The sequence below is a fragment of the Carassius gibelio genome, chromosome A15 (assembly GCF_023724105.1).
Source record: "Carassius gibelio isolate Cgi1373 ecotype wild population from Czech Republic chromosome A15, carGib1.2-hapl.c, whole genome shotgun sequence".
Taxonomy (NCBI): domain Eukaryota; kingdom Metazoa; phylum Chordata; class Actinopteri; order Cypriniformes; family Cyprinidae; genus Carassius; species Carassius gibelio.
The window spans coordinates 3,698,802-3,713,686 of NC_068385.1; the positions used below are offsets into that span (position 1 = coordinate 3,698,802).

General features: G+C 36.5%; 1 protein-coding gene across 3 annotated transcripts; it reads left to right on the plus strand.

The window, feature by feature from the left end:
* Window positions 1–5,161: 5,161 nt before the first annotated feature.
* On the plus strand, window positions 5,162–14,276 carry si:ch73-95l15.5 (myosin-2 heavy chain). Of its 3 annotated transcripts, none has more exons than XM_052616884.1 (13): window positions 5,162–5,287; window positions 5,875–5,912; window positions 6,090–6,215; window positions 6,366–6,560; window positions 6,782–7,806; window positions 7,877–8,029; window positions 10,612–10,686; window positions 10,777–10,893; window positions 11,309–11,458; window positions 11,706–11,873; window positions 11,976–12,167; window positions 13,004–13,195; window positions 13,306–14,276. In XM_052616884.1, the coding sequence occupies exons 4-13, from the start codon at window positions 6,386–6,388 to the stop codon at window positions 13,408–13,410; spliced, it is 2,352 nt and encodes a 783-aa protein (XP_052472844.1). In that variant the 5' UTR covers window positions 5,162–5,287; window positions 5,875–5,912; window positions 6,090–6,215; window positions 6,366–6,385; the 3' UTR covers window positions 13,411–14,276. The 3 variants fall into 3 exon arrangements, with proteins under 3 accessions (XP_052472844.1, XP_052472843.1, XP_052472845.1); XM_052616883.1 differs by having other exon boundaries at window positions 5,175–5,303; XM_052616885.1 differs by having other exon boundaries at window positions 5,228–5,352.
* Window positions 14,277–14,885: the final 609 nt, after the last annotated feature.

The following is a 14,885-nucleotide window of genomic DNA, read 5'->3' on the forward strand; positions in this document are numbered from 1 at the left end:
TGCACTTTAGTGAGTTGACGAGGAGGTTAAGGGCACCCAAGGCGTAAAGCTGCTCCAGTGACGACACCAGTGTTTCGTGAGGAAGATGAACCATGAAGTCGAAATGAACCAGGTTATTTATTCCAGATCAAGAAAAACATGTTAGATCTTAAGCACATATTAAAATACATATTGTGTTTGATTAAAGGGAGTGAATACGTGTGTTAGGTCTATTTATGCATGCATTAAAGTTCCAGTTTCTAAATTCCACACCCCAAAATTTACATTGTTTGTCATAACAAAAATACACTACAAACTCATAAGCCATACTTTAAATTGTATAAATATTTATCAGGGAATTTCACTTTATGAGTCTTTTTAACCTAGTAGTCCTGAGATATTTTTAAGAGATGTGTTCTACTATTCAAAAGTTTGGGGTAACATTTCTTGATTATATTTAAATTTCTATGAATACTTTTATTCAGCAAAGATTCATTAAAATAAAGTGATTGTAAAGACATTTATAATGTTATAAAAGATTAAAAATTTAAGGGGTCATAAGATGCTGCTAAAAAGAACATTATTTGGTGTAATGAAATGTGTTTATGCGGTTTAAGGTAAAAAAATAAAAAATAAACACATTGTACCACACACTTTACATTATTGTTTATCCTCTATGCCCCGCCTTCTGAAACACGTCGATTTTCACTGTGATTGGCCAGCTATCCGGTGCATTGTGATTGGCCTAACGCCTCAAGAGGGAGACCGAAATGTTACACCTCTTAACATATTGTAAAGCCTTGTCCAGCCGGAGCAATGAGACAATGAGATAAACATGAAAGCATATATTGTGGTCCAGGGTCACATATAATTTAAATGACAGAACAATTCTGTATCAAACTGGCACTGGGATTTGTCATGGTGAAGTCATGAAGAAAAACAGATTCATTTATTCTTACCGAGACTTTTGAGCAGCAGAACCACATTGCCCAGGTTTGTTCTCTGGATCTCAGGGACAGTGGTCTCCTCCGTCTCATGTTTAAAGGCCCAGGCGGTGTATAGCCTAAAACATTTCCCAGCAGCCACTCTTCCTGCACGACCTGCTCTCTGATTGGATGATGCCTGCATGATAATAAAACACATTATCAATCACTGCTTCAAAACATCAATTCATATTTAACCATATTTACGAAAGAAGCATAACCATTTTTCCTCACAAAATAAAAATAAAGAATGAGTAACTCAATATTCAAATGACAATAAATAAGTCCCTATCTCTATAAACATTTCCCCAACATTCAGAACAACATTTAAAAATAAAAAGGTCTTATTAATAATAATTAATTTGATTTATTAATGTATAAATAATTAACTAAAGTCTTCTTAATTAGCTACTATAACTAATAATGACCATAATAATTGTATTATTTTATAATTAATTTGTACTTATATTAAAATAATTATTGTTGCTGTTGCTTTTTATAATAATTGATTAAAAATAATGATTCATAATAATACATTTTTGTAACATTACTAAATCATCTGTAAATCGAAATTACTATTTTTTTAAATACTTCCACTGTACAGTTTGCAGAAGCTCCTGTTACTGGTGAACAGGGATTGACAATGAGAGACTCCATTGTTCTCGCATTGTAGCTCTTTAGTTTCCAAAAACCTGGATCAATCACATAGATGATGCTGTTGATTGTGAGAGATGTCTCTGCGATATTTGTGGCCACCACAAACTGAAGCCCAAAAACACCACACACACACACACACACACACGTTTTCTAAAGAAATCTATATTCAGACAGTTTACCATACTTATCAAGATGATCAAGCAAATACAACTTTGAAAAAAAAAAAAAAAAACATTTACATAAAAATTTGCATCAGTTTGTTTGTTTGGATTTTATTTTGTATAAAAGCCTCAGATAAGAATACATTTACAAGTAAAGGCAAGTAATCTTCCACAGATTTGAAAAGAGATGCTGCCCCCTGTTGGATGACGTACTCACTTTGAGTGCTCGAGGCGGAGTGGATTGAAGATCTTGTCCTGCATGTCCCGAGGGCAAGCTGGCATAGATGGGCAGAACAAGAAGTTCAGATATTTTCGAGCCCAGTCTCCTGCATCTCTCCTGTAGAAGTTCACAGCACACCTCAATCTCCTCCTGAAACACCAGAGGACACAGTAAATGCCAGTATAAATATTCATGATCCACAAACTGTACGGAAATACACAAATTCCAGAACATTAAATCTTTCTGGCTCACCATGGCTTTTTCATCATGACAAGCTAAGTATTTTTATTGCACATTAGTGCTTTTTTGCCTTTATTGATAAACAGTGGAAAGAGACAGGAAAGAGATGCAGGCTGACGCAAGCTTCTATTTAGTGTATGTATGTACCTTTTATAAGTTTAGCTCAGGGCTTTTCAAACTGGGCTCCAGATATGTTGACATTTACAATGTTATTTTTTCACAGTATAAATTCTTTAAGCAAGACACGTCTTTACATTTTTAAAACAGGGGCCTGTTGTAAGAAGAGCTTAATGAGGTTTATGAGCAACAGACATACAGACGTATTCTGTACAACAGGTCTCGTCATTTCGGGTTCAATTATTTTGTATGTGCTTTGTTAAATATAGAGCTGTTTTTCCTCAAGATACCTTCAAAGGAGATACCAAAGATAATCATAACACATGTGCGGAATAATATCTAAAAGTTTTTTATTTTATTTTTTACACTAAAATTTAGATTAAAGTTAAATAAAATGGTGACAATAAAAACAATGGTTAGCCAATTACCTTAAAATTCCATAGATATTGCCATTAGTTCATATGGCTAACACTTCCTCTGACAAGCAGATGTGTTGAGACCACTGATCTATAATATAGAACATATAGTTATAGATATAGTTATATATATATAGATATATAGTTATATATATATAGATATATATATATATATATAGAATATATAGATTAGTTATATATATAGATCAGTGGTTGAGACCTGTTTTCTAGGTTTTTACATATACAGAGCCTGATATTTGTGGGTCTGATGCATCTAAATGATTGAAAGCATAATATAATCACCTCTTTTTCCTGTCATCTTCACTGGATGATGGACTTACGTCTCATTTCTGTCTGAGATGTTTTTTCTTTTCTCACCTTTGTCCCGATCTTTGCTTTTCTTCTCTTTTCCTCTTTCTCTGGCCATCTCTCCATCACTCTCACTGCCCTCAAGAAGAGTGTAGGTTCTGTTCTTTCTCTCCATTTCTATGACTTTCGTTCCACCGCCCGGGCAGACCGATCATGTACTGGGCCACATATCGGTCACTCAAACCCAGGATGTCATGGAGCTGGTCACTAACCCACTGTCACAGATTGGCCAAGCTTTTCATCATAATATAATGTGAATCACAAGATAACAGCATTACAAATACATGAAGCAACACTTTAACAACTGTGGGTGACCAAACTGAGTTTAATATTTTATTAAAGTTGTCCAATCTTATTTCAAATAAAAATTATGAGTACAAGAAAAAATTATGAGACTGTTTTACTCCGACACAGAAATTAACATCAGGTCATTTATTGATGTAAACATTCAAGGGCTAGTTCACCGAAAATGAAAATTATGTCATTAATAACACACCCTCATGTTTTTCCAAACCTGTAAGTCGTCCGTTCACCTTGGGAACACAGTTTAAGATATTTTAGATTTAGTCCGAGAGCTTTCTGTCCCTCCATTGAAAACGTGTGTAAGGTATAGGCTATGTCCAGTCCAGAAAGTTATTAAAAACATCTTCAAGGTATTACTGCCCTCCACAGGTCAAAGTTTGAACTACATCCTTAATAAATACAGTCGTGTTATATTCAAGAACCGAAGAACTGCCTCAGAGATCAGTTTATGTTTATCACTGTGTCCAAACAAAAAAGAAACAGAAAACACTTTAAATCCAAGTTCTTCCAATTCATCAAAAAGGGATTTTCTTTCTGCATTATACTTCCTAATTAAAAAAAAAAAAAAAAAACGTTTGAACTAGGACTGCACAATTTCTCTGTCAAAGTCCCTTATGCTCTCCGATGCAGCTTTTATTTAATAAACAAATACAGTAATATTCTGAAATAATATTAAAATATAAAATGACTTTTCTATTTTAATGTGTTTTAAAACGTAAAATTTGTTTTATTATATTTAATGCATCCTTGCTGAATAAAAAAAATTGGATTCCATTTTTGGTTTGAGAGATAGAGCATGCCTATTCAACAGGTAATTTCAGATGACTTGTCTTTTGGTAACCTGTGTTAATGTGTTGCTTGGATTATTTGTGACCTTTCAATTCAGTGACCTTGAGTAAAAAGGTACTCCCCAACACTGTGTATATATATATATATATATATATATATATATATACACACACACAATACAGTCCAAAAGTTTGGACACACCTTCTCATTCAAAGAGTTTTCTTTATTTTCACGACTATGAAAATTGTAGAGTCACACTGAAGGCATCAAGGGCTATTTGAGCAAGAAGGAGAGTGATGGGGTGCTGCGCCAGATGACCTGGCCTCCACAGTCACCGGACCTGAACCCAATCCAGATGGTTTAGGGGTGAGCTGGACTGCAGACAGAAGGCAAAAGGGCCAACAAGTGCTAAGCATCTCTCGGGGAACTCCTTCAAGACTGTTGGAAGACCATTTCAGGTGACTACCTCTTGAAGCTCATCAAGAGAATGCCAAGAGTGTGAAAGCAGTAATCAAAGCAAAAGGTGGCTACTTTGAAGAACCTTTAATATGACATATTTTCAGTTGTTTCACACTTTTTTGTTATGTATATAATTCCATATATAATTCCACATGTGTTAATACATAGTTTTGATGCCTTCAGTGTGAATCTACAATTTTCATAGTCATGAAAATAAAGAAAACTCTTTGAATGAGAAGGTGTGTCCAAACTTTTGGTCTGTACTATATATATATATATATATATATATATATATATATATATATATATATATATATATATATATATATATATATATATATATACACACACACACACACACACACACACACGCACACGCACACGCACACGCACACGCACACACACACACACACACGAACGCGCGCGAATATAATGGTTTATTGCCGCATGCGCATGATTGTGCACGCAGATGCGTGCTGCAACAGGTATTTTATGGTGACGTCAGCAAGGTAGAGTGGCGCGCGGCGGCTGCCACTATGGTCTGGACAAGCGAGAACATTTGCTCGAGACCGTGAAGACACTTCCTGAGCTTCGGTAAACGATTTTATCTGTAAGTTTGAGATTATAACGGGATATTTTCGTCTCTTGTAACTTATCAGGTCAGTTGACGGCTATGTTGAATAGTTGTATGGTTTATCATGTTTTGTCCTCTGCAGGTTCATTCTGACATTCCAGCAGCCAAAAGTCAATTTCGCGTAGGGTTTTATCAGCCGTAGTTTATCTCTGAGATATATGTTTAAAATCATGTTTGAATGAGAGTACACGGAAAGAGAAACAGAGGGCTGCTGCTGAGATTAGTCATTTTATGGAAAGTTCTCTGCCAAAGCGTCACTTATTTACATAATTTTTTTGAATTAAAGCGCTCGTGCTGGTTTTTCATAAATCAGTTTGAAAAGAATATTGCGCAAAAAAGAAGAACATTCTGTCACCGTTTATTCACCTGATGTTGTTCCTGATTTATGTCTTTCTTTTTTTAACAAAGGAGGATATTATAGACAGACTGACAGCCACAGTCATTCACTTTTATTGTATGGAAAAAATAGCAAAGAAAGTAAATGGTGACGGTGACTGTGCCTGTCAGTCACCTAACGTTGTGTTTGACATTTTCTTTTGTGTTCCAGGTAAAAGAGCAAGTTAGGCGGGTTTGAAACAACATTATGTGAGTAAATAATTACATAAATTCGATTTTTGGATGAACGATGTTAGCGCTGTGTCCAATTGTAGTCGTCCATAAACGGATTTATTTTGTTTTATAAAGCATGTTTTGTTTGTATATATGTGTGTGTGTGTGTGTGTGTGTGTGTGTGTGTGTGTGTGTGTGTGTATGTGTGTTTAGAGCTCAAGGCCGACGTGTTCAGCCCATGTAAACACTGAGACTGTCAGTGGGGGAGAGTGAGCTGTCATTCACTGGATCCACCCCAGCCAAAGGACAACAGTGAACTATACTGACAGATTTAAACAGGTGTGTAAAGTTTATGTATATTGTTCTAGAAGCTTTAAATTTCCCCTTAGATGCCAGTATCATGCTGTATCATGAATTCATGGTTTCCCCCATTGTTATTGAATTATTATTATTGTTGTATTGTACTATTATTATTATTATTATTATAAGGGCACCTGCTGCACCTTTTTATGATGACTACTCGAGGTAAAAGTGAAGGCTGCCGCATTTGTGGGAGTGACCTGCAAGGTAACCAGCGGCGATGGCTGTATACAGGTCAGAACAGAAAGGGGGCACAACCTCAGACGCCGACAGACTTTTCTATCAAGGGAAGCTTGCCCAGATCGGCACAAAGCAGCCCATGGGGTATGAGCAGCAGAGAACTTGTCTAATTACATTACATTTGCTATTACTGCATATATTTTTAAGTAAAATGGAGAATAAAAAAAGAATGCATATTTGTGCATTATTCATTTTAATTACTGAAGCTATTAAGGTGCTGTATAGGCATTAAACATTCAGAACATTTAAAAAATATTGCATGTTTGTTTATAGTTATGTATATGTTCTTTATCTTTTATTTCTAGGCAGCACTATATCACTAAGTTCCTCTCGTTCGCTATCGAAGTCTCGTGGCCTGCTCACCCCCACGAAAGGAATCGACCTGCTCTGTGTGCTGACACATATATTAGAGCAGTCTGTACCACGTGGGGATGGTCAGGGGGAGTTTTTATGTGGCAAGTGTGTGTCCGTTTTGGAGCGAGTTTTCAAGTTCGACACCGTCATTGCCAGAGTCCGAGCGCTGTCGAGTGAGAGACTCCAGAAACTCTCTCAGGAAAGGGACAAGATCAGACGATGGGTGCGAAGCATGTATGATCAGCGCCACTCATCTACTTCCAGGAGAAATGGTAGTTCCAGTGAGGATGAAGGGGAACGGAAGGATTATGTAGGGGAAGGATATCGAGAAATGCTGAGGGACAACATGGCCCTCTCTGAGTACGAATGGTGGTCCGAGAAAGCGGAGTCATGTCCGTATTACAAGAGAACAGGGAAGCGGTGTCAGAAAGGCAAGATGTGTGAGTGTTGCGACTCCTTGAGGGTGTCCGACTCGGACTATGAGTCCGTTTGTGGAATTCCACGTCACTTGCCCGATCAAGCTTTCACCTCATTGGGCCTCTCTCGAGAAAAGTCTTGCAGCATGCCTCTTCATTGGTCGAAAGTGCCGTCTGTGAGATCCAGCCCCGCCTCTCTGTCCAGCTCCTGTCATTCTTTGAGATCTCGATCCCGCACTGCCTCTGTTCAGTCGCTGGACTCTTTAGACGGCAATGATCCATTTGATTGGCCAGAAGAGCATTCGGCCATTATAGACACAGTTTTCAAAGAGTTAAAGAGAATTGAGGCAAAGCCAGTGAGGTCACCGGCTGGAAGTCGCATTCCTGTGTTGGGAAGAGGGGACCTGCAGAATGGGAAGGATGAGGTGGGGCTGAAAGCAGGGTTAGTGAGGGTCCTGAATTTTGGAGAGGGCAACAATGGGACGGATGATGAATTTGAAGAAGAGAACAATGACATCCTGACTGAGCTAAAAGACGACTTTATGCCTTTGCAAAGACAGGTGAGGACTATCAGACTGCTTCAGACGGTTCACCATTTTTCTTGGAGTTCATTTTTATCTCTCTTTTTAGGCGTCCAAAGGTAGGGTGCACCTTGCTGTGAAGCAGTTGCGTGAACAACTCGTTCAAGCTCATGCTCGCATCAGAACTCTTGAGGCACAGCTAAGGGATAGCAACAAACCAACAACCGATGCTCCTGCCAAGCAGTTGAAGTCTCCACAAGTGGTAAGACGACTTGATGATTAAGTTAAATGGCATGGCTGTTTCAAACGATCGTGTGCACGGTGCATTGTGTTTTAGAAGCTTAGCAGCGCACATCTGAGGCACACCCTCTCCTAATCTTTTTGTTGACTTTTTTCAAATGATGCCTTATATAGGGTATATTACAGAAGGTGTGTGAATGTTTTCAAAAAGATAGTGTTTGGGTTTGCCCACGTAGAGAGGTGTATACATACAGTACATGCATGCATGCATACACACCTCCTCCAGGAATCTTCCCAGACCAGAGGAGTTTGCCCTGGGCTTTCTTTCATTAAAGGCTTGACAGCTGCTGCAGTTTGATGTGATTTTTTGTTTTATATAAATATAAAACAAAATATACCAATACATTAGGAATGAATTCATACAATGGTCCAAACAAGTATTCAGACATTTAAGCCACAATTAATTTATGAATTCCATTGCATTAGATGATAAAACAATAAAATAAAAGTTGCATATATTTTGAAAAACACAAACACACCTTTAAATTGAAATGTTTAATAAAAATAAATGTAGATTTCTTTTGTTAGGATTTAGATGTCAGAAGAACAGTAGATAAAGTTTTCAAACAATTTTTTTTGTTAATTGAAATAAAGGAGAAATAAATATAAAATGAGAAAAACCAAAAAAAAGAACTTATTTCAGTTCAGGGCCCGTATTCATAAAGAATCTTAATGCAAAAAGTAGCTCCTAGTGACAAAATTCTAAGAAAATTCTTAGAAATGTGGGCGTTTACTCTTAAAATTAAAGAAAAAATCCTAGTAAAGAAAAAAGTAATTCAAAAAGCATCTTAACCCTTAAAAGAGGTCTTAAGGTCAAACTTGTTAGGAGCACAGATGAGGACTTTTAAGAGGCTTAAGAGTTTCTTTAGCAGAGGAGAAAATGGCAGAAAGACGAAGATGCAGAAGAAATGTGTTGCAGACAATGGATGACAGTGAGTTAATAAGACGGTATAGATTATATAATGATTTATAATTTAATATATAAATTAAAGTAAAATTGTTGCTGGGAAAATGCAACAATGCAATAGTGATGATTTGGGTCTGTCACAATCTTCTGTAAGCAGAGTGATCACACAATTACAGCACATTCAGAACATCTTATTGTGTCGCAGTTCATTTCATTTCCACTGGACATTCCCACCTTGCAGGCTCAAAAAACTGCATTTATGAATATAACAGGCTTATAGGTGCACACAAGCAGGGAGAATGAACCGTTAATAGTTTGTGCTATACGCTCCCATGTCTGCTTCTTGTCCCTTGCTGTGACACCCGGCCCAAATTCTCCTTTAAAAATGGCCTTGTGTTCATCCACTAACTGGACTAACAGTAAACACTGTTCCTCTGTCCAGTTTGGCTTTCTCGCACTTCTTGGTTTTGATTCCATATTTGATACATTAAAACCAACAATCGAACCGCCACTTAAATAGGACAGCAATCACTGTAAATGGAAAGACTGGAACAATTTTTATCATTCTAAGCCAATCAAATACCTTATAGGAAATTACAAGCATGGTAAATTAAAAAAAGGATTTAGATACACACATATAATGTGTGTGTGTGTGAGAGAACGGTCAAATAGGATAAATTGCGAATTTAAATTCAAAGTGAGAATTAGAATAGAACCTATACTTAAAATCACTCTTTTTTTTCCTTCTTGGACAACCAACCAATCACAGTCTTCAAAAGATTGTGGCATACATAGCAACAGGGTCAACCCCGTCTCCTCACTAAGATGAAAGTTTTTGTCTTTTTCTTACTCAGAGTTGCTCTCAGATCGGTCCCGAATCACTTTTAAGCTAAGACTCCTACGTAAAAGTTTTTAAGATAAATTAAGAGTTTTCTGAGAGGATTCTTATAATCTTTATTAATACGGGCCCAGGTTTTTCTCTTTTGCCAAGGTAACATTTCTAATTTTTGATTGAGTTAAAATAACTAATATCAAAACTGACATAAATCTAAGCTATATTTAAATATATATATATATATAAAACACAACAAATAAAAATGACAAAAGAATATAACAAAATTGCCAAAACTGTAATAAAATTAAAATGAAACTTGAAAATATTAAAATAAAAGCTAATTCAAAATGTAAAAAAAAAAATACTATAATAGTATATAATAATTCTGCATAGAACTATTTGGATAACAAGAGTTTAAATAGATTATTAGGGAAGGAGGAATAACAGACCTATGATCAATCATTTAGGTATTTAATGTTATACAATGCAATTACTTGATATGCTGTTATGCTGTTATATAAATTTACTTTTTGTGGCCACAGTACATATCCATTCTCTTATGATTTACCTTAATTCAGTATTTTACAGAGTGCTGAAATTTCATAGCACTGGTCGTGCATGCTGGGTAGCATTTGAATGGTTCCTCTCTAGTGTGAGCTGATAGCAGTTATATAACACTGGAATGCATTAATAAGGAGTCACAATGCCATGAACTGTCCCTCAGGGATGACATGGAGTCATTTTACTGGGGATGATACCTGTTTGTGACACTAATATCCATCTGATCTGTTTTGCCACATAGACCAGTCTGAAAAATAAAAATGACCTCATAGAGAGCCTCAGCCAATCACTGCACAGCAGAGAGAATGTAATCCAGGTGAGTACTAAATTGATGAACTCATTATAGATTCAGGATTGTGCAGAGGTCACGGATGTGTCAGTGAACTCTGTGTTCTCCTCACTTCAGGAATGTGTGACTTTGATCCGGAAGCTGTGTGCGGAGCAGGGGCTGGAATCACAGGACACTGACAAACTCATCAAAAAAGTGGCCAGCGCAGTGACTGATACACGCACTGAACGTGAGGTGAGGTCTAACGGGTGAACTAACTGAGCAGTTTAAATGAACACTCCTCAGACCTCTTTTGTTCCTAAATTTAGATAATTATAATTACTATAGGCTAACCTTAAATTGTTTTGCCATTATTTAGAAGTGAATGAAAGCACATTTTAATCAATTACTGAAATATGATTTTTTGTCATTTTAATCTGTTTTACTTTAGTTATTTGACCCTTACAAGTAGTAATTAGACTGAGCCTACATTAAAGCTCTGGCTAACACACCCAGTCAGTGAGAGTGACAGTGGCTGGGTTACTGTGTGGGATAAATAACCTGAGTACAAGAGCAGTTTTGTGTTTGCTTGGTCCAGATAATGCTGAAAACACATGCACATTTTTTCCACAGTGCTTATACTTAATTTTTATGTTTATGTTTTAATCAGGTGATTCTGGAGGCCCAGCTGTCTGAGGTGAGCGAAAAAGAGAAAGCTCTGGAGAAACAGCTGCAGGCCATGAGAGACGCTGGCAGAGAGAGAGACAGAGACTTCATCACACTCAACACTGTGCTCCAGTGTAACCAGGATGTTATTAACGTGAGTCAAACAAACAGTGTTCTTATTCAACGGTGCACACATACTGTTTACTTAGTCACTTGGTTAGTAACTGCTGCTATAACACATGAGTGCATTTCATTGGAGAGTAGATGAGGCATTGATACCTCTTATACAGAAAACAGGGTTTTAGTTTCCCAATAGTTTGAATGTTTTACATTATGAAAAAAGTTATTCAGCTTGCAAACTACAATTAGAAGAAAAATGAATGTTTTGTATCTTCTAATAGCACCTACGTGTAGAGCTTGCGGAGAGGGATCGAGCCCAACAGGAAATTATGAAAGAAAGGGAAATGTGGAACTCGAGAGATTCAGCTTTGACTGCACTGGTGAAGGAGAACAAAGACTATATCTCCCAGCTAAAAGAGGTGCTGGAGAGTTCACGCAGAGATGTGCAGGTAGACGTGGCGCTATCGCGCTCTGTCTGATTTGACCTCTTTTGCAAAGTATTTAGTTAATGTATCATTTCTAGTAGTCAAATATTAACATTTTCCCCAAAGGCACTCTCAGACTCACTGATTGGACGGGGATTGGAAGGGGGCGAAGCTGAGGCTGGATTGGTCAATCAGCTGCGAGAGAAAGAAGCTCTGCTGGCAGCAAGCTTAAGAGATAGAGAGGAGTTCAGCGCCACCATGCTGCAGGAGATCTCAAGCCTCTCCTCGGCCTTAACTGATGCTGAAAGCATCATACTGGTAAGGTCAGAATAAATCATAAATTTAATTTCCCATAGTGGCTTTTAAAAAAAAATTTACTCATTGCCAGTCATTTTTAGTGTGCTGAATATCTAAAAAACCTGAAAATCTGGTATGAATGTACTTCATGACTATTTCATTTCATTATAAAACAGAAAAGCCATTGCGCCACCTAGTGGAGTGTGCAGACAATGCTCTGGCCAATAGTGATGCACCAAAATATTTTTTTTTCTACTAAAGCACTGAAACAGAAAGTAAGGAGCTTCAAAACCACATTTATTGTTTGAATTTCAGTATACAATTGACAGAATTTGAAAGCTCAGACTTTGTTTCACATCAAAAGAGAGCACAAACTTACTGCAATTATTGGATGGAAGGCATGTTACAAATAAACTTTAGTGAAGTTTTTTTTTCACTCACCAACTGAAAGCAAACAACACATGAAATCTGAATTATTCTTTTTTTTCCTAATCTGATTCGAACCACATGTTGGAGTTGGTCTGATTTGCCTGCAGTCTGAAAATAGCCTAAAAGATCTCCGTTCTTTAAAACGAAGATTCTTTAAATAAAGAGAAATCAGTATGTGAAAATGTGTCATTAGAGAAGTAAAATTAATCACTGTTTTGGGGCAGTGATTTTGGGCCTTCCAAAACCATTTAAATGGAAACCTAAATTTGTGGCTCATTATTTTCGGTTGCTGAAATTTCAGTGCATCACTACCATTAAACATTTCATTAATGTTTTTTTTTTTTTTTTTTAAAGCATGATTTCCATGACAGTGTGTTCTAACGATCAGGTTTGGATGTTTTCATCAACATGCCTCCATGTTATTTCAGGACCAAAGAGAAAATCACAAACAAACCATCATTGCACTATCAGAGCAACTCAAGGACACACTCAAGGAGCTGAGAGAGAAAACCAAGGAGAAAAAGGAGGCTGAACTAGGCTGGAAGAAAGAAAATAAAGAGAGAGCTTTTGAGGAAGGAAAACTAAGAGACAATCTTCAGAAGAGGGATAAACTCATAGAGGTAAATAACCTGTTTCTAAACTGCTGGTTGCTACCAACATTCTCCATATGAACATTCTCCATGATCAAAAATGACTGACGTGATATATTCTTCTTATTTGCCCTTCATAGCAAGTTCTTCTGGAGTTAGAGGAGCGTGACGGTGTGTTAACAGAGCTACAGCAAAACATCTCTAGCAGACTTGGACCCAAAATAGCCCTCAAACACACACTGTGAGTGTGTGATTAAACACATAATGTGAGTTTAATAATGTTCTATATACTGAACTTGATAACTGCTCAATATATTGTTAATGGCACTACTTTCATTGTGCAATCTAAAACAATAGCTCAGCTTCTAATAAAGTTAATTCTTTTAAAACAGTAATTCTCTATTTCCCTTAAAACTGAAAGGAAATCAAGACATGTTCAGCCAGATTCTTCAAAACTGAACTTTTGAGAAAGTTGAGTGTATGTTATGAAATGTTTTTTGTTGTTTAAATTAATTTATGACTGGGCCATTACATGTTGCTTTAGTAATTTAGATTGAACTCAGACATAAAATGTTGATTACTTCCCACACTTCCAGATTGTGGTTCCAAGATTTACATGGTTGCACACACACACACACACATGGTTTTCAGCACACACTTTGCTTATTAATAATTATTTTCATATACCACAATCCTGGCATTATTATTATTAAATGTTTAAATTGTTTTTTTATTAATTATGTATGGATACGTTGAACGCTGCTTTTCTTGTTACTGTTTGATTTGTCTTTCCCCAACGTAATTTTCCATGTGATCTTATATTTGTTCTTTATTTATAAATGTTTAATTTGTTTTGGATTATGGTACAAACTGGGATATGCTAGTGTAGAGAAAACTTGTGCACAATAGAAGGATTTACAAGTCTCTCTGGAAAGAACATGTTTTAATCTGCTTATTTTATCTGAGTATGCTGAAATCCCCATGACTTGGTGCATACCTCATAAGTCACATTTAAAATGAAGCCTCAAGTTTGTGTGGGTTTTCTAAAGGTTTTGTTGGAGCTTTTCTTTTATGTCTGAAATATTAAAGGTTCTTCCTTTTTGTCTGATCATTATGCCTGGTGCTAGATTTTTATTTATGGATGACCTTATCATATTTTACATAGGTACATACAGTATACTTTCCTAGATGCCTTTAAAGTAATAAAAAAAAAAAACTTGAAATAACGGGGACATTTTAAATTGTTTCAGGTCTGTAATAATAATAAACTACAATCAAAATATTTATAGGTATTCTTTTTGAAAAGTGACTCTCTTTCGCTCTATATATTATATATAATTGTAAATATTAAATTATATTTACATAATATTATATATAATATTTAAATTTAGTCATTTAACAGATGCTTTTATCCAAAGTGACTTACAAATGAGAAGTGGTCTAAGTACTGAGCCCTGCAGCACCCCAGTAGTTAGATGTTGCAACTATGACACCTCACCTTTCTAAGGTACTTTGAAGGACCTATCTGTTAGGTAACACTCAAACCACTAAAGTGTGGTTCCTGAGATGCCATTTGCTAATAGGGTTGACAGGCGTAGTAGGAAAAAGGATGAATCAAAACGATACTTATATCGGTCCTGCCCGGTGGAGTTGCATGGTAGAGTCCATGGTTTTTACACGAGGAGGGCTTAACAGCAGGGCTGCCTTGGTATACTTACCT

Coding starts and splice junctions, on each gene's coding strand:
- si:ch73-95l15.5 (XM_052616884.1), top strand. CDS start 6,386: ATGATGACTACTCGAGGTAAAAGTGAAGGCTGCCGCATTTGTGGGAGT. Junction 6,561..6,781: donor GGCACAAAGCAGCCCATGGG/GTATGAGCAGCA, acceptor TTTTATTTCTAG/GCAGCACTATATCACTAAGT. Junction 13,196..13,305: donor AGAGGGATAAACTCATAGAG/GTAAATAACCTG, acceptor TGCCCTTCATAG/CAAGTTCTTCTGGAGTTAGA.